The sequence below is a fragment of the Procambarus clarkii genome, chromosome 6 (genome assembly GCF_040958095.1).
Source record: "Procambarus clarkii isolate CNS0578487 chromosome 6, FALCON_Pclarkii_2.0, whole genome shotgun sequence".
In the NCBI taxonomy this organism is placed as follows: Eukaryota; Metazoa; Arthropoda; class Malacostraca; order Decapoda; family Cambaridae; genus Procambarus; species Procambarus clarkii.
In genome coordinates, this window is record NC_091155.1 from 38,537,304 (window position 1) to 38,555,022 (window position 17,719).

At 77.6% G+C, this 17,719-nt stretch overlaps 1 protein-coding gene across 1 annotated transcript in view; it reads right to left on the reverse strand.

Moving 5' to 3' along the window:
- Positions 1-1,116: 1,116 nt before the first annotated feature.
- LOC138356063 (uncharacterized) overlaps positions 1,117-17,719 on the reverse strand; it is a 30,617-nt gene continuing 14,014 nt past the window's right edge. Inside the window, exon 2 of the mRNA XM_069311675.1 lies at positions 1,117-3,617. Coding sequence (XP_069167776.1) covers positions 1,117-3,617 — 2,501 coding nt within the window. The remainder of the gene's footprint in view (positions 3,618-17,719) is intronic.

The following is a 17,719-nucleotide window of genomic DNA, read 5'->3' on the forward strand; positions in this document are numbered from 1 at the left end:
CAGTGGTCCACCACCACCCCCCACAGTGGTCCACCACCACCCCCCACAGTGGTCCACCACCACGACCCCCCACAGTGGTCCACCACCACCACCCACAGTGGTCCACCACCACCACCCCCCACAGTGGTCCACCACCACCACCCCCCACAGTGGTCCACCACCAGCACCCCCCAAAGCAATCCACCACCACCACCCCCCACAGTGGTCCACCACCACCACCCCCCACAGTGGTCCACCACCACCACCCCCCACAGTGGTCCACCACCACCACCCCCCAAAGCGATCCACCACCACCACCCCCCACAGTGGTCCACCACCACCACCCCCCACAGTGGTCCACCACCACCACCCACAGTGGTCCACCACCACCACCCCCCACAGTGGTCCACCACCCCCCCCAGAGTGGTCCACCACCCCCCCCTCAGTGGTCCACCACCACCACCCCCCCCACAGTGGTCCACCCACTACCGTGCCACAGTGCGGGTGGGGCCAGGTGGCCACAGTGCGGATGGGGCCAGGTGGCCACAGTGCGGGTGGGGCCAGGTGGCCACAGTGCGGGTGGGGCCAGGTGGCCACAGTGCGGGTGGGGCCAGGTGGCCACAGTGCGGGTGGGGCCAGGTGGCCACAGTGCGGGTGGGCCCAGGTGGCCACAGTGCGGGTGGGGCCAGGTGGCCACAGTGCGGGTGGGGCGAGGTGGCCACAGTGCGGGTGGGGCCAGGTGGCCACAGTGCGGGTGGGGCCAGGTGGCCAGAGTGCGGGTGGGGCCAGGTGGCCACAGTGCGGGTGGGGCCAGGTGGCCACAGTGCGGGTGGGTCCAGGTGGCCACAGTGCGGGTGGGGCCAGGTGGCCACAGTGCGCGTGGGGCCAGGTGGCCACAGTGCGGGGGGGGGGCCAGGTGGCCACAGTGCGGGTGGGGCCAGGTGGCCACAGTGCGGGTGGGACCAGGTGGCCACAGTGTGGGTGGGGCCAGGTGGCCACAGTGCGGGTGGAGCCAGGTGGCCACAGTGCGGATGGGGCCAGGTGGCCACAGTGCGCGTGGGGCCAGGTGACCACAGTGCGGGTGGGGCCAGGTGGCCACAGTGCGGGTGGGGCCAGGTGGCCACAGTGCGGGTGGGGCTAGTTGGCCACAGTGCGGGTGGGGCCAGGTGGCCACAGTGCGGGTGGGGCCAGGTGGCCCCAGTGCGGGAGGGGCCAGGTGGCCACAGTGCGGGTGGGGCCAGGTGGCCACAGTGCGGGTGGGGCCAGGTGGCCACAGTGCGGGTGGGGCCAGGTGGCCACAGTGCGGGTGGGGCCAGGTGGCCACAGTGCGGGTGGGGCCAGGTGGCCACAGTGCGGGTGGGGCCAGGTGGCCACAGTGCGGGTGGGGTCAGGTGGCCACAGTGTGGGTGAAGCCAGGTGGCCACAGTGTGGGTGGGGATAGTTGGCCACAGTGCGGGTGGGGCCAGGTGGCCACAGTGCGGGTGGGGCCAGGTGGCCCCAGTGCGGGAGGGGCCAGGTGGCCACAGTGCGGGTGGGGCCAGGTGGCCACAGTGCGGGTGGGGCCAGGTGGCCACAGTGCGGGTGGGGCCAGGTGGCCACAGTGCGCGTGGGGCCAGGTGGCCACAGTGCGGGTGGGGCCAGGTGGCCAAAGTGCGGGTGGGGCCAGGTGGCCACAGTGCGGGTGGGGCCAGGTGGCCAAAGTGCGGGTGGAGCCAGGTGGCCACAGTGCGGGTGGGGCCAGGTGGCCAAAGTGCGGGTGGGGCCAGGTGGCCACAGTGCGGGTGGGGCCAGGTAGCCAAAGTGCGGGTGGGGCCAGGTGGCCACAGTGCGGGTGGGGCCAGGTGGCCACAGTGCGGGTGGGGCCAGGTGGCCACAGTGCGGGTGGGGCCAGGTGGCCACAGTGTGGGTGGGGCCAGGTGGCCTCAGTTCAGGTGGGGCCAGGTGGCCACAGAGCGGGTGGGGCGAAGTGGCCACAGTGCGGGTTGGGCGAGGTGGCCACAGTGCGGGTGGGGCCAGGTGGCCACAGTGCGGATGGGGCCAGGTGGCCACGGTGCGGGTGGGGCCAGGTGGCCACAGTGCGGGTGGGGCCAGGTGGCCACAGTGCGGGTGGGGCCAGATGGCCACAGTGCGGGTGGGGCCAGATGGCCACAGTGCGGGTGGGGCCAGATGGCCACAGTGCGGGTGGGGCCAGGTGGCCACAGTGCGGGTGGGGCCAGGTAGCCACAGTGCGCGTGGGGCCAGGTGGCCACAGTGCGCGTGGGGCCAGGTGGCCACAGTGCGGGTGGGGCCAGGTGGCCACAGTGCGGGTGGGACCAGGTGGCCACAGTGCGAATGGGGCCAGGTGGCCACAGTGCGGGTGGGGCCAGGTGGCCACAGTGCGGGTGGGGCCAGGTGGCCACAGTGCGGGTGGGGCCAGGTGGCCACAGTGCGGGTGGGGCCAGGTGGCCACAGTGCGGGTGGGGCCAGGTGGCCACAGTGCGGGTGGGGCCAGGTGGCCACAGTGCGGGTGGGGCCAGGTGGCCACAGTGCGGGTGGGGCGAGGTGGCCACAGTGCGGGTGGGGCCAGGTGGCCACAGTGCGGGTGGGGCCAGGTGGCCACAGTGCGGGTGGGGCCAGGTGGCCACAGTGCGGGTGGGGCCAGGTGGCCACAGTGCGGGTGGGTCCAGGTGGCCACAGTGCGGGTGGGGCCAGGTGGCCACAGTGCGCGTGGGGCCAGGTGGCCACAGTGCGGGTGGGGCCAGGTGGCCACAGTGCGGGTGGGGCCAGGTGGCCACAGTGCGGGTGGGACCAGGTGGCCACAGTGCGGGTGGGGCCAGGTGGCCACAGTGCGGGTGGGGCCAGGTGGCCACAGTGCGGATGGGGCCAGGTGGCCACAGTGCGCGTGGGGCCAGGTGGCCACAGTGCGAGTGGGGCCAGGTGGCCACAGTGCGGGTGGGACCAGGTGGCCACAGTGCGGGTGGGGATAGGTGGCCACAGTGCGGGTGGGGCGAGGTAGCCACAGTGCGGGTGGGGCCAGGTGGCCACAGTGCGGGTGGGGCCAGGTGGCCACAGTGCGGGTGGGACCAGGTGGCCACAGTGCGGGTGGGGATAGGTGGCCACAGTGCGGGTGGGGCGAGGTGGCCACAGTGCGGGTGGGGCGAGGTGGCCACAGTGCGGGTGGGGCCAGGTGGCCACAGTGCGGGTGGGGCCAGGTGGCCACAGTGCGGGTGGGGCCAGGTGGCCACAGTGCGGGTGGGGCCAGGTGGCCACAGTGCGGGTGGGGCCAGGTGGCCACAGTGCGGGTGGGGCCAGGTGGCCACAGTGCGGGTGGGGCCAGGTGGCCACAGTGCGGGTGGGGCCAGGTGGCCACAGTGCGGGTGGGGCCAGGTGGCCACTGTGCGGGTGGGGCCAGGAGGCCACAGTGCGGGTGGGGCCAGGTGGCCACAGTGCGGGTGGGGCCAGGTGGCCACAGTGCGGGTGGGGCCAGGTGGCCACAGTGCGGGTGGGGCCAGGTGGCCACTGTGCGGGTGGGGCCAGGAGGCCACAGTGCGGGTGGGGCCAGGAGGCCACAGTGCGGGTGGGGCCAGGTGGCCACAGTGCAGTTGGACGCGGCTGCTCGCAGCCTGACGTATGTATCACAGCCTGGTTGATCAGGTCTGCTAAACCATTACCACTATACAGCACTTTTAAGGATGTGAGGATAAGGATTTAGGATTCCTGGTCAAGGACCGGGCCGCGGGATCGTTGAGCCCCGAAATCGTTGCAAGATAATCGCAAAGTAAAGGTACCTTACCTTGCCTTTATTTCGGGGATCAATGTCTAGGCGGCCCGGTGTCCGGTCTGTGACCAGGCCTCCTGGGGATGGGACGGGGGGAAGGAATGGTGCCCAACCACTTGGACGGTCGGGGATTGAACGCCGACCAGCATGAAGCGAGAGGGTCGCCCTACCGTCGGGCGCAAGTGGTAGCCACCCCGCGCCGTGTAAGCAAGGGTGCCAGGAGGGAGCCGTGGTGCCGGGAGGGAGCCGTGGTGCCGGGAGGGAGCCGGGAGGGAGCCGTGGTGCCGGGAGGGAGCCGTGGTGCCGGGAGCGAGCCGGGAGGGAGCCGTGGTGCCGGGAGGGTGCCGGGAGGGAGCCGTGGTGCCGGGAGGGTGCCGGGCGGGAGCCGTGGTGCCGGGAGGGAGCCGTGGTGCCGGGAGGGAGCCGGGAGGGAGCCGTGGTGCCGGGAGGGAGCCGTGGTGCCGGGAGGGAGCCGTGGTGCCGGGAGCGAGCCGGGAGGGAGCCGTGGTGCCGGGAGGGAGCCGTGGTGCCGGGAGGGAGCCGTGGTGCCGGGCGGGAGCCGTGGTGCCGGGAGGGAGCCGTGGTGCCGGGCGGGAGCCGTGGTGCCGGGAGGGAGCCGTGGTGCCGGGAGGGTGCCGGGAGGGTGCCGGGAGGGAGCCGTGGTGCCGGGAGGGAGCCGTGGTGCCGGGAGGGTGCCGGGAGGGAGCCGGGAGGGAGCCGTGGTGCCGGGAGGGTGCCTGGAGGGAGCCGGGGTGCCGGGAGGGAGCCGTGGTGCCGGGAGGGAGCCGTGGTGCCGGGAGGGAGCCGTGGTGCCGGGAGGGAGCCGTGGTGCCGGGAGGGAGCCGGGAGGGAGCCGTGGAGCCGGGAGGGAGCCGTGGTGCCGGGAGGGAGCCGGGAGGGAGCCGTGGTGCCGGGAGGGAGCCGTGGTGCCGGGAGGGTGCCGGGAGGGAGCCGTGGTGCCGGGAGGGTGCCGTGGTGCCGGGAGGGAGCCGTGGTGCCGGGAGGGAGCCGTGGTGCCGGGAGGGAGCCGTGGTGCCGGGAGGGTGCCGGGAGGGAGCCGTGGTGCCGGGAGGGTGCCGGGAGGGAGCCGTGGTGCCGGGAGGGAGCCGTGGTGCCGGGAGGGAGCCGGGAGGGTGCCGGGAGGGTGCCGGGAGGGTGCCGTGGTGCCGGGAGGGAGCCGTGGTGCCGGGAGGGAGCCGTGGTGCCGGGAGGGTGCCGGGAGGGAGCCGTGGTGCCGGGAGGGTGCCGGGAGGGAGCCGTGGTGCCGGGAGGGAGCCGTGGTGCCGGGAGGGTGCCGGGAGGGAGCCGTGGTGCCGGGAGGGTGCCGGGAGGGAGCCGTGGTGCCGGAAGGGAGCCGTGGTGCCGGGAGGGTGCCGGGAGGGAGCCGTGGTGCCGGGAGGGAGCCGTGGTGCCGGGAGGGTGCCGGGAGGGTGCCGTGGTGCCGGGAGGGTGCCGTGGTGCCGGGAGGGTGCCGTGGTGCCGGGAGGGTGCCGTGGTGCCGGGAGGGTGCCGTGGTGCCGGGAGGGAGCCGGGAGGGTGCCGTGGTGCCGGGAGGGAGCCGGGAGGGTGCCGTGGTGCCGGGAGGGTGCCGTGGTGCCGGGAGGGTGCCGGGAGGGAGCCGTGGTGCCGGGAGGGTGCCGGGAGGGAGCCGTGGTGCCGGGAGGGTGCCGTGGTGCCGGGAGGGAGCCGTGGTGCCGGGAGGGAGCCGTGGTGCCGGGAGGGAGCCGTGGTGCCGGGCGGGAGCCGTGGTGCCGGGAAAGAGCCGTGGTGCCGGGAGGGAGCCGTGGTGCCGGGAGGGTGCCGTGGTGCCGGGAGGGAGCCGTGGTGCCGGGAGGGAGCCGTGGTGCCAGGAGGGAGCCGTGGTGCCGGGAGGGAGCCGTGGTGCCGGGAGGGAGCCGTGGTGCCGGGAGGGACCCGTGGTGCCGGGAGGGTGCCGTGGTGCCGGGAGGGAGCCGTGGTGCCGGGAGGGAGCCGTGGTGCCGGGAGGGACCCGTGGTGCCGGGAGGGAGCCGTGGTGCCGGGAGCGAGCCGGGAGGGAGCCGTGGTGCCGGGAGGGAGCCGTGGTGCCGGGAGGGAGCCGTGGTGCCGGGCGGGAGCCGTGGTGCCGGGAGGGAGCCGTGGTGCCGGGCGGGAGCCGTGGTGCCGGGAGGGAGCCGTGGTGCCGGGAGGGTGCCGGGAGGGTGCCGGGAGGGAGCCGTGGTGCCGGGAGGGAGCCGTGGTGCCGGGAGGGTGCCGGGAGGGAGCCGGGAGGGAGCCGTGGTGCCGGGAGGGTGCCTGGAGGGAGCCGGGGTGCCGGGAGGGAGCCGTGGTGCCGGGAGGGAGCCGTGGTGCCGGGAGGGAGCCGTGGTGCCGGGAGGGAGCCGTGGTGCCGGGAGGGAGCCGTGGTGCCGGGAGGGAGCCGGGAGGGAGCCGTGGAGCCGGGAGGGAGCCGTGGTGCCGGGAGGGAGCCGGGAGGGAGCCGTGGTGCCGGGAGGGAGCCGTGGTGCCGGGAGGGAGCCGTGGTGCCGGGAGGGTGCCGGGAGGGAGCCGTGGTGCCGGGAGGGTGCCGTGGTGCCGGGAGGGAGCCGTGGTGCCGGGAGGGAGCCGTGGTGCCGGGAGGGAGCCGTGGTGCCGGGAGGGTGCCGGGAGGGAGCCGTGGTGCCGGGAGGGAGCCGTGGTGCCGGGAGGGAGCCGGGAGGGTGCCGGGAGGGTGCCGGGAGGGAGCCGTGGTGCCGGGAGGGTGCCGTGGTGCCGGGAGGGAGCCGTGGTGCCGGGAGGGAGCCGTGGTGCCGGGAGGGTGCCGGGAGGGAGCCGTGGTGCCGGGAGGGTGCCGGGAGGGAGCCGTGGTGCCGGGAGGGAGCCGTGGTGCCGGGAGGGTGCCGGGAGGGAGCCGTGGTGCCGGGAGGGTGCCGTGGTGCCGGGAGGGAGCCGTGGTGCCGGGAGGGTGCCGGGAGGGAGCCGTGGTGCCGGAAGGGAGCCGTGGTGCCGGGAGGGTGCCGGGAGGGAGCCGTGGTGCCGGGAGGGAGCCGTGGTGCCGGGAGGGTGCCGGGAGGGTGCCGTGGTGCCGGGAGGGTGCCGTGGTGCCGGGAGGGTGCCGGGAGGGTGCCGTGGTGCCGGGAGGGTGCCGTGGTGCCGGGAGGGTGCCGTGGTGCCGGTAGGGAGCCGGGAGGGTGCCGTGGTGCCGGGAGGGAGCCGGGAGGGTGCCGTGGTGCCGGGAGGGTGCCGTGGTGCCGGGAGGGAGCCGTGGTGCCGGGAGGGTGCCGGGAGGGAGCCGTGGTGCCGGGAGGGTGCCGGGAGGGAGCCGTGGTGCCGGGAGGGTGCCGGGAGGGAGCCGTGGTGCCGGGAGGGTGCCGTGGTGCCGGGAGGGAGCCGTGGTGCCGGGAGGGAGCCGTGGTGCCGGGAGGGAGCCGTGGTGCCGGGAGGGAGCCGTGGTGCCGGGAGGGTGCCGTGGTGCCGGGAGGGAGCCGTGGTGCCGGGAGGGAGCCGTGGTGCCGGGAGGGAGCCGTGGTGCCGGGCGGGAGCCGTGGTGCCGGGAGGGAGCCGTGGTGCCGGGAGGGAGCCGTGGTGCCGGGAGGGTGCCGTGGTGCCGGGAGGGAGCCGTGGTGCCGGGAGGGAGCCGTGGTGCCAGGAGGGAGCCGTGGTGCCGGGAGGGAGCCGTGGTGCCGGGAGGGAGCCGTGGTGCCGGGAGGGAGCCGTGGTGCCGGGAGGGAGCCGTGGTGCCGGGAGGGTGCCGTGGTGCCGGGAGGGAGCCGTGGTGCCGGGAGGGAGCCGTGGTGCCGGGAGGGAGCCGTGGTGCCGGGAGGGAGCCGTGGTGCCGGGAGGGAGCCGTGGTGCCGGGAGGGTGCCGTGGTGCCGGGAGGGAGCCGTGGTGCCGGGAGGGTGCCGGGAGGGAGCCGTGGTGCCGGGAGGGAGCCGTGGTGCCGGGAGGGAGCCGTGGTGCCGGGCGGGAGCCGTGGTGCCGGGAGGGTGCCGGGAGGGAGCCGTGGTGCCGGGAGGGAGCCGTGGTGCCGGGCGGGAGCCGTGGTGCCGGGAGGGTGCCGGGAGGGAGCCGTGGTGCCGGGAGGGTGCCGTGGTGCCGGGAGGGAGCCGTGGTGCCGGGAGGGTGCCGGGAGGGAGCCGTGGTGCCGGGAGGGAGCCGTGGTGCCGGGAGGGTGCCGTGGTGCCGGGAGGGTGCCGTGGTGCCGGGAGGGAGCCGTGGTGCCGGGAGGGAGCCGTGGTGCCGGGAGGGAGCCGTGGTGCCGGGCGGGAGCCGTGGTGCCGGGAGGGAGCCGTGGTGCCGGGAGGGAGCCGGGGTGCCGGGAGGGAGCCGTGGTGCCGGGAGGGTGCCGTGGTGCCGGGAGGGTGCCGTGGTGCCGGGAGGGAGCCGTGGTGCCGGGAGGGAGCCGTGGTGCCGGGAGGGAGCCGTGGTGCCGGGAGGGAGCCGTGGTGCCGGGAGGGAGCCGTGGTGCCGGGAGGGTGCCGGGAGGGAGCCGTGGTGCCGGGAGGGTGCCGGGAGGGAGCCGTGGTGCCGGGAGGGAGCCGTGGTGCCGGGAGGGTGCCGGGAGGGAGCCGTGGTGCCGGGAGGGTGCCGGGAGGGTGCCGGGAGGGAGCCGTGGTGCCGGGAGGGAGCCGTGGTGCCGGGAGGGAGCCGTGGTGCCGGGAGGGAGCCGGGAGGGAGCCGGGAGGGAGCCGGGAGGGAGCCGGGAGGGAGCCGTGGTGCCGGGAGGGTGCCGGGAGTGAGCCGTGGTGCCGGGAGGGAGCCGTGGTGCCGGGAGGGAGCCGTGGTGCCGGGAGGGTGCCGGGAGGGAGCCGTGGTGCCGGGAGGGAGCCGTGGTGCCGGGAGGGAGCCGTGGTGCCGGGAGGGTGCCGGGAGGGAGCCGTGGTGCCGGGAGGGAGCCGGGAGGGAGCCGTGGTGCCGGGAGGGTGCCGGGAGGGAGCCGTGGTGCCGGGAGGGAGCCGTGGTGCCGGGAGGGAGCCGTGGTGCCGGGAGGGTGCCGGGAGGGAGCCGTGGTGCCGGGAGGGAGCCGGGAGGGAGCCGTGGTGCCGGGAGGGTGCCGGGAGGGAGCCGTGGTGCCGGGAGGGAGCCGTGGTGCCGGGAGGGAGCCGTGGTGCCGGGAGGGAGCCGTGGTGCCGGGAGGGAGCCGTGGTGCCGGGAGGGAGCCGTGGTGCCGGGAGGGAGCCGTGGTGCCGGGAGGGAGCCGTGGTGCCGGGAGGGAGCCGTGGTGCCGGGAGGGAGCCGTGGTGCCGGGAGGGAGCCGTGGTGCCGGGAGGGAGCCGTGGTGCCGGGAGGGAGCCGTGGTGCCGGGAGGGAGCCGGGAGGGTGCCGGGAGGGAGCCGTGGTGCCGGGAGGGAGCCGTGGTGCCGGGAGGGAGCCGTGGTGCCGGGAGGGAGCCGTGGTGCCGGGAGGGAGCCGTGGTGCCGGGAGGGAGCCGTGGTGCCGGGAGGGTGCCGGGAGGGAGCCGTGGTGCCGGGAGGGAGCCGTGGTGCCGGGAGGGAGCCGTGGTGCCGGGAGGGAGCCGTGGTGCCGGGAGGGTGCCGTGGTGCCGGGAGGGAGCCGTGGTGCCGGGAGGGAGCCGTGGTGCCGGGAGGGTGCCGTGGTGCCGGGAGGGTGCCGGGAGGGAGCCGTGGTGCCGGGAGGGAGCCGTGGTGCCGGGAGGGAGCCGTGGTGCCGGGAGGGAGCCGTGGTGCCGGGAGGGAGCCGTGGTGCCGGGAGGGAGCCGTGGTGCCGGGAGGGAGCCGTGGTGCCGGGAGGGAGCCGTGGTGCCGGGAGGGAGCCGTGGTGCCGGGAGGGAGCCGTGGTGCCGGGAGGGTGCCGTGGTGCCGGGAGGGAGCCGTGGTGCCGGGAGGGAGCCGTGGTGCCGGGAGGGTGCCGGGAGGGAGCCGTGGTGCCGGGAGGGAGCCGTGGTGCCGGGAGGGAGCCGTGGTGCCGGGAGGGAGCCGTGGTGCCGGGAGGGAGCCGTGGTGCCGGGAGGGAGCCGTGGTGCCGGGAGGGAGCCGTGGTGCCGGGAGGGAGCCGTGGTGCCGGGAGGGAGCCGTGGTGCCGGGAGGGAGCCGTGGTGCCGGGAGGGTGCCGTGGTGCCGGGAGGGTGCCGGGAGGGAGCCGTGGTGCCGGGAGGGAGCCGTGGTGCCGGGAGGGAGCCGTGGTGCCGGGAGGGTGCCGTGGTGCCGGGAGGGAGCCGTGGTGCCGGGAGGGTGCCATGGTGCCGGGAGGGAGCCGTGGTGCCGGGAGGGAGCCGTGGTGCCGGGAGGGTGCCGTGGTGCCGGGAGGGTGCCGGGAGGGAGCCGTGGTGCCGGGAGGGAGCCGTGGTGCCGGGAGGGAGCCGTGGTGCCGGGAGGGAGCCGTGGTGCCGGGAGGGTGCCGTGGTGCCGGGAGGGTGCCGGGAGGGAGCCGTGGTGCCGGGAGGGTGCCGGGAGGGTGCCGTGGTGCCGGGAGGGAGCCGTGGTGCCGGGAGGGAGCCGTGGTGCCGGGAGGGTGCCGTGGTGCCGGGAGGGAGCCGTGGTGCCGGGAGGGAGCCGTGGTGCCGGGAGGGAGCCGTGGTGCCGGGAGGGAGCCGTGGTGCCGGGAGGGTGCCGTGGTGAGGGGAGGGAGCCGTGGTGCCGGGAGGGTGCCGGGAGGGAGCCGTGGTGCCGGGAGGGAGCCGTGGTGCCGGGAGGGTGCCGGGAGGGAGCCGTGGTGCCGGGAGGGAGCCGTGGTGCCGGGAGGGAGCCGTGGTGCCGGGAGGGTGCCGTGGTGCCGGGAGGGAGCCGTGGTGCCGGGAGGGAGCCGTGGTGCCGGGAGGGTGCCGTGGTGCCGGGAGGGTGCCGGGAGGGAGCCGTGGTGCCGGGAGAGAGCCGTGGTGCCGGGAGGGAGCCGTGGTGCCGGGAGGGAGCCGTGGTGCCGGGAGGGAGCCGTGGTGCCAGGAGGGAGCCGTGGTGCCGGGAGGGTGCCGTGGTGCCGGGAGGGAGCCGTGGTGCCGGGAGGGTGCCGTGGTGCCGGGAGGGAGCCGTGGTGCCGGGAGGGAGCCGTGGTGCCGGGAGGGTGCCGTGGTGCCGGGAGGGAGCCGGGAGGGAGCCGTGGTGCCGGGAGGGAGCCGTGGTGCCGGGAGGGTGCCGTGGTGCCGGGAGGGTGCCGGGAGGGAGCCGTGGTGCCGGGAGGGAGCCGTGGTGCCGGGAGGGAGCCGTGGTGCCGAGAGGGAGCCGTGGTGCCGGGAGGGAGCCGTGGTGCCGGGAGGGAGCCGTGGTGCCGGGAGGGAGCCGTGGTGCCGGGAGGGAGCCGTGGTGCCGGGAGGGAGCCGTGGTGCCGGGAGGGAGCCGTGGTGCCGGGAGGGAGCCGTGGTGCCGGGAGGGTGCCGTGGTGCCGAGAGGGTGCCGGGAGGGAGCCGTGGTGCCGGGAGGGAGCCGTGGTGCCGGGAGGGTGCCGGGAGGGAGCCGTGGTGCCGGGAGGGTGCCGGGAGGGTGCCGTGGTGCCGGGAGGGAGCCGTGGTGCCGGGAGGGAGCCGTGGTGCCGGGAGGGTGCCGTGGTGCCGGGAGGGAGCCGTGGTGCCGGGAGGGAGCCGTGGTGCCGGGAGGGAGCCGTGGTGCCGGGAGGGAGCCGTGGTGCCGGGAGGGTGCCGTGGTGAGGGGAGGGAGCCGTGGTGCCGGGAGGGTGCCGGGAGGGAGCCGTGGTGCCGGGAGGGAGCCGTGGTGCCGGGAGGGTGCCGGGAGGGAGCCGTGGTGCCGGGAGGGAGCCGTGGTGCCGGGAGGGAGCCGTGGTGCCGGGAGGGTGCCGTGGTGCCGGGAGGGAGCCGTGGTGCCGGGAGGGAGCCGTGGTGCCGGGAGGGTGCCGTGGTGCCGGGAGGGTGCCGGGAGGGAGCCGTGGTGCCGGGAGAGAGCCGTGGTGCCGGGAGGGAGCCGTGGTGCCGGGAGGGAGCCGTGGTGCCGGGAGGGAGCCGTGGTGCCAGGAGGGAGCCGTGGTGCCGGGAGGGTGCCGTGGTGCCGGGAGGGAGCCGTGGTGCCGGGAGGGTGCCGTGGTGCCGGGAGGGAGCCGTGGTGCCGGGAGGGAGCCGTGGTGCCGGGAGGGTGCCGTGGTGCCGGGAGGGAGCCGGGAGGGAGCCGTGGTGCCGGGAGGGAGCCGTGGTGCCGGGAGGGTGCCGTGGTGCCGGGAGGGTGCCGGGAGGGAGCCGTGGTGCCGGGAGGGAGCCGTGGTGCCGGGAGGGAGCCGTGGTGCCGAGAGGGAGCCGTGGTGCCGGGAGGGAGCCGTGGTGCCGGGAGGGAGCCGTGGTGCCGGGAGGGAGCCGTGGTGCCGGGAGGGAGCCGTGGTGCCGGGAGGGAGCCGTGGTGCCGGGAGGGAGCCGTGGTGCCGGGAGGGAGCCGTGGTGCCGGGAGGGTGCCGTGGTGCCGAGAGGGTGCCGGGAGGGAGCCGTGGTGCCGGGAGGGAGCCGTGGTGCCGGGAGGGTGCCGGGAGGGAGCCGTGGTGCCGGGAGGGAGCCGTGGTGCCGGGAGGGTGCCGGGAGGGAGCCGTGGTGCCGGGAGGGAGCCGTGGTGCCGGGAGGGAGCCGTGGTGCCGGGAGGGAGCCGTGGTGCCGGGAGGGAGCCGTGGTGCCGGGAGGGAGCCGTGGTGCCGGGAGGGAGCCGTGGTGCCGGGAGGGAGCCGTGGTGCCGGGAGGGAGCCGTGGTGCCGGGAGGGAGCCGTGGTGCCGGGAGGGAGCCGTGGTGCCGGGAGGGAGCCGTGGTGCCGGGAGGGAGCCGTGGTGCCGGGAGGGAGCCGTGGTGCCGGGAGGGTGCCGGGAGGGAGCCGTGGTGCCGGGAGGGAGCCGTGGTGCCGGGAGGGAGCCGTGGTGCCGGGAGGGAGCCGTGGTGCCGGGAGGGAGCCGTGGTGCCGGGAGGGAGCCGTGGTGCCGGGAGGGAGCCGTGGTGCCGGGAGGGAGCCGTGGTGCCGGGAGGGAGCCGTGGTGCCGGGAGGGAGCCGTGGTGCCGGGAGGGAGCCGTGGTGCCGGGAGGGAGCCGTGGTGCCGGGAGGGAGCCGTGGTGCCGGGAGGGAGCCGTGGTGCCGGGAGGGAGCCGTGGTGCCGGGAGGGAGCCGTGGTGCCGGGAGGGTGCCGGGAGGGTGCCGTGGTGCCGGGAGGGTGCCGTGGTGCCGGGAGGGAGCCGTGGTGCCGGGAGGGAGCCGTGGTGCCGGGAGGGAGCCGTGGTGCCGGGAGGGAGCCGTGGTGCCGGGAGGGAGCCGTGGTGCCGGGAGGGAGCCGTGGTGCCGGGAGGGAGCCGTGGTGCCGGGAGGGAGCCGTGGTGCCGAGAGGGAGCCGGGAGGGAGCCGTGGTGCCGGGAGGGAGCCGTGGTGCCGGGAGGGAGCCGTGGTGCCGGGAGGGAGCCGTGGTGCCGGGAGGGAGCCGGGGTGCCGGGAGGGAGCCGTGGTGCCGGGCGGGAGCCGTGGTGCCGGGAGGGTGCCGGGAGGGAGCCGTGGTGCCGGGAGGGAGCCGTGGTGCCGGGAGGGAGCCGTGGTGCCGGGAGGGAGCCGTGGTGCCGGGAGGGAGCCGTGGTGCCGGGAGGGAGCCGTGGTGCCGGGAGGGTGCCGGGAGGGTGCCGTGGTGCCGGGAGGGAGCCGTGGTGCCGGGAGGGAGCCGTGGTGCCGGGAGGGAGCCGTGGTGCCGGGAGGGAGCCGTGGTGCCGGGAGGGAGCCGTGGTGCCGGGAGGGTGCAGTGGTGCCGGGAGGGAGCCGTGGTGCCGGGAGGGAGCCGTGGTGCCGGGAGGGTGCCGTGGTGCCGGAAGGGTGCCGGGAGGGTGCCGTGGTGCCGGGAGGGAGCCGTGGTGCCGGGAGGGAGCCGTGGTGCCGGGAGGGAGCCGTGGTGCCGGGAGGGAGCCGGGGTGCCGGGAGGGAGCCGGGGTGCCGGGAGGGAGCCGTGGTGCCGGGAGGGAGCCGTGGTGCCGGGAGGGAGCCGTGGTGCCGGGAGGGTGCCGTGGTGCCGGGAGGGTGCCGTGGTGCCGGGAGGGTGCCGGGGTGCCGGGAGGGAGCCGTGGTGCCGGGAGGGAGCCGTGGTGCCGGGAGGGAGCCGTGGTGCCGGGAGGGTGCCGTGGTGCCGGAAGGGTGCCGGGAGGGTGCCGTGGTGCCGGGAGGGAGCCGTGGTGCCGGGAGGGAGCCGTGGTGCCGGGAGGGTGCCGTGGTGCCGGAAGGGTGCCGGGAGGGTGCCGTGGTGCCGGGAGGGAGCCGTGGTGCCGGGAGGGTGCCGTGGTGCCGGGAGGGTGCCGTGGTGCCGGGAGGGAGCCGTGGTGCCGGGAGGGAGCCGTGGTGCCGGGAGGGAGCCGGGGTGCCGGGAGGGAGCCGTGGTGCCGGGAGGGAGCCGTGGTGCCGGGAGGGAGCCGTGGTGCCGGGAGGGTGCCGTGGTGCCGGGAGGGTGCCGTGGTGCCGGGAGGGTGCCGGGGTGCCGGGAGGGAGCCGTGGTGCCGGGAGGGAGCCGTGGTGCCGGGAGGGAGCCGTGGTGCCGGGAGGGAGCCGTGGTGCCGGGAGGGAGCCGTGGTGCCGGGAGGGAGCCGTGGTGCCGGGAGGGTGCCGTGGTGCCGGGAGGGTGCCGGGAGGGAGCCGTGGTGCCGGGAGGGAGCCGTGGTGCCGGGAGGGAGCCGTGGTGCCGGGAGGGTGCCGGGGTGCCGGGAGGGTGCCGGGGTGCCGGGAGGGAGCCATGGTGCCGGGAGGGAGCCGTGGTGCCGGGAGGGAGCCGTGGTGCCGGGAGGGTGCCGTGGTGCCGGGAGGGTGCCGGGAGGGAGCCGTGGTGCCGGGAGGGAGCCGTGGTGCCGGGAGGGAGCCGTGGTGCCGGGAGGGAGCCGTGGTGCCGGGAGGGTGCCGTGGTGCCGGGAGGGTGCCGTGGTGCCGGGAGGGAGCCGTGGTGCCGGGAGGGTGCCGGGCGGGAGCCGTGGTGCCGGGCGGGAGCCGTGGTGCCGGGAGGGTGCCGGGCGGGAGCCGTGGTGCCGGGAGGGTGCCGGGAGGGAGCCGTGGTGCCGGGAGGGAGCCGTGGTGCCGGGAGGGAGCCGTGGTGCCGGGAGGGTGCCGGGAGGGAGCCGTGGTGCCGGGAGGGAGCCGGGAGGGAGCCGTGGTGCCGGGAGGGAGCCGTGGTGCCGGGAGGGAGCCGTGGTGCCGGGAGGGTGCCGTGGTGCCGGGAGGGAGCCGTGGTGCCGGGAGGGAGCCGTGGTGCCGGGAGGGTGCCGGGCGGGAGCCGTGGTGCCGGGAGGGAGCCGTGGTGCCGGGAGGGAGCCGTGGTGCCGGGAGGGTGCCGTGGTGCCGGGAGGGAGCCGTGGTGCCGGGAGGGAGCCGTGGTGCCGGGAGGGTGCCGTGGTGCCGGGAGGGAGCCGGGAGGGTGCCAGGAGGGAGCCGTGGTGCCGGGAGGGTACCGTGGTGCCGGGAGGGAGCCGTGGTGCCGGGAGGGTGCCGTGGTGCCGGGAGGGTGCCGTGGTGCCGGGAGGGTGCCGTGGTGCCGGGAGGGAGCCGTGGTGCCGGGAGGGAGCCGTGGTGCCGGGCGGGAGCCGTGGTGCCGGGAGGGAGCCGTGGTGCCGGGAGGGAGCCGTGGTGCCGGGAGGGTGCCGTGGTGCCGGGAGGGAGCCGTGGTGCCGGGAGGGAGCCGTGGTGCCGGGAGGGAGCCGTGGTGCCGGGAGGGTGCCGTGGTGCCGGGAGGGTGCCGTGGTGCCGGGAGGGTGCCGTGGTGCCGGGAGGGTGCCGTGGTGCCGGGAGGGTGCCGTGGTGCCGGGAGGGAGCCGTGGTGCCGGGAGGGTGCCGTGGTGCCGGGAGGGTGCCGTGGTGCCGGGAGGGTGCCGTGGTGCCGGGAGGGAGCCGTGGTGCCGGGAGGGAGCCGTGGTGCCGGGCGGGAGCCGTGGTGCCGGGAGGGAGCCGTGGTGCCGGGAGGGAGCCGTGGTGCCGGGAGGGAGCCGTGGTGCCGGGAGGGTGCCGTGGTGCCGGGAGGGAGCCGTGGTGCCGGGAGGGTGCCGTGGTGCCGGGAGGGAGCCGTGGTGCCGGGAGGGAGCCGTGGTGCCGGGAGGGTGCCGTGGTGCCGGGAGGGAGCCGTGGTGCCGGGAGGGAGCCGTGGTGCCGGGAGGGAGCCGTGGTGCCGGGAGGGAGCCGTGGTGCCGGGAGGGAGCCGTGGTGCCGGGAGGGTGCCGTGGTGCCGGGAGGGAGCCGTGGTGCCGGGAGGGAGCCGTGGTGCCGGGAGGGTGCCGTGGTGCCGGGAGGGAGCCGTGGTGCCGGGAGGGAGCCGTGGTGCCGGGAGGGTGCCGTGGTGCCGGGAGGGAGCCGGGAGGGAGCCGTGGTGCCGGGAGGGAGCCGTGGTGCCGGGAGGGTGCCGTGGTGCCGGGAGGGAGCCGTGGTGCCGGGAGGGTGCCGTAGTGCCGGGAGGGAGCCGTGGTGCCGGGAGGGAGCCGTGGTGCCGGGAGGGTGCCGGGAGGGTGCCGGGAGGGAGCCGTGGTGCCGGGAGGGAGCCGTGGTGCCGGGAGGGAGCCGTGGTGCCGGGAGGGAGCCGTGGTGCCGGGAGGGAGCCGTGGTGCCGGGAGGGAGCCGTGGTGCCGGGAGGGTGCCGTAGTGCCGGGAGGGTGCCGTGGTGCCGGGAGGGTGCCGTGGTGCCGGGAGGGAGCCGTGGTGCCGGGAGGGAGCCGTGGTGCCGGGAGGGAGCCGTGGTGCCGGGAGGGTGCCGGGAGGGAGCCGTGGTGCCGGGAGGGTGCCGGGAGGGAGCCGTGGTGCCGGGAGGGTGCCGTGGTGCCGGGAGGGTGCCGGGAGGGAGCCGTGGTGCCGGGAGGGTGCCGTGGTGCCGGGAGGGTGCCGTGGTGCCGGGAGGGTGCCGTGGTGCCGGGAGGGTGCCGTGGTGCCGGGAGGGTGCCGTGGTGCCGGGAGGGTGCCGTGGTGCCGGGAGGGTGCCGTGGTGCCGGGAGGGTGCCGTGGTGCCGGGAGGGAGCCGTGGTGCCGGGAGGGAGCCGTGGTGCCGGGAGGGAGCCGTGGTGCCGGGAGGGTGCCGTGGTGCCGGGAGGGAGCCGTGGTGCCGGGAGGGAGCCGTGGTGCCGGGAGGGAGCCGTGGTGCCGGGAGGGAGCCGTGGTGCCGGGAGGGAGCCGTGGTGCCGGGAGGGAGCCGGGAGGGTGCCGTGGTGCCGGGAGGGAGCCGTGGTGCCGGGAGGGTGCCGGGAGGGAGCCGTGGTGCCGGGAGGGAGCCGTGGTGCCGGGAGGGAGCCGTGGTGCCGGGAGGGAGCCGTGGTGCCGGGAGGGTGCCGTGGTGCCGGGAGGGAGCCGTGGTGCCGGGAGGGTGCCGTGGTGCCGGGAGGGTGCCGTGGTGCCGGGAGGGTGCCGTGGTGCCGGGAGGGTGCCGTGGTGCCGGGAGGGTGCCGTGGTGCCGGGAGGGTGCCGTGGTGCCGGGAGGGTGCCGTGGTGCCGGGAGGGTGCCGTGGTGCCGGGAGGGTGCCGTGGTGCCGGGAGGGAGCCGTGGTGCCGGGAGGGTGCCGTGGTGCCGGGAGGGAGCCGTGGTGCCGGGAGGGAGCCGTGGTGCCGGGAGGGTGCCGTGGTGCCGGGAGGGTGCCGTGGTGCCGGGAGGGAGCCGTGGTGCCGGGAGGGTGCCGTGGTGCCGGGAGGGTGCCGTGGTGCCGGGAGGGTGCCGTGGTGCCGGGAGGGAGCCGTGGTGCCGGGAGGGTGCCGTGGTGCCGGGAGGGAGCCGTGGTGCCGGGAGGGTGCCGTTGTGCCGGGAGGGTGCCGGGAGGGAGCCGTGGAGCCGGGAGGGTGCCGGGAGGGTGCCGTGGTGCCGGGAGGGTGCCGGGAGGGAGCCGTGGTGCCGGGAGGGTGCCGGGAGGGAGCCGTGGTGCCGGGAGGGAGCCGTGGTGCCGGGAAGGAGCCGTGGTGCCGGGAGGGTGCCGGGAGGGTGCCGTGGTGCCGGGAGGGAGCCGTGGTGCCGGGAGGGTGCCGTGGTGCCGGGAGGGTGCCGGGAGGGAGCCGTGGTGCCGGGAGGGAGCCGTGGTGCCGGGAGGGAGCCGTGGTGCCGGGAGGGTGCCGGGAGGGTGCCGTGGTGCCGGGAGGGTGCCGGGAGGGAGCCGTGGTGCCGGGAGGGAGCCGTGGTG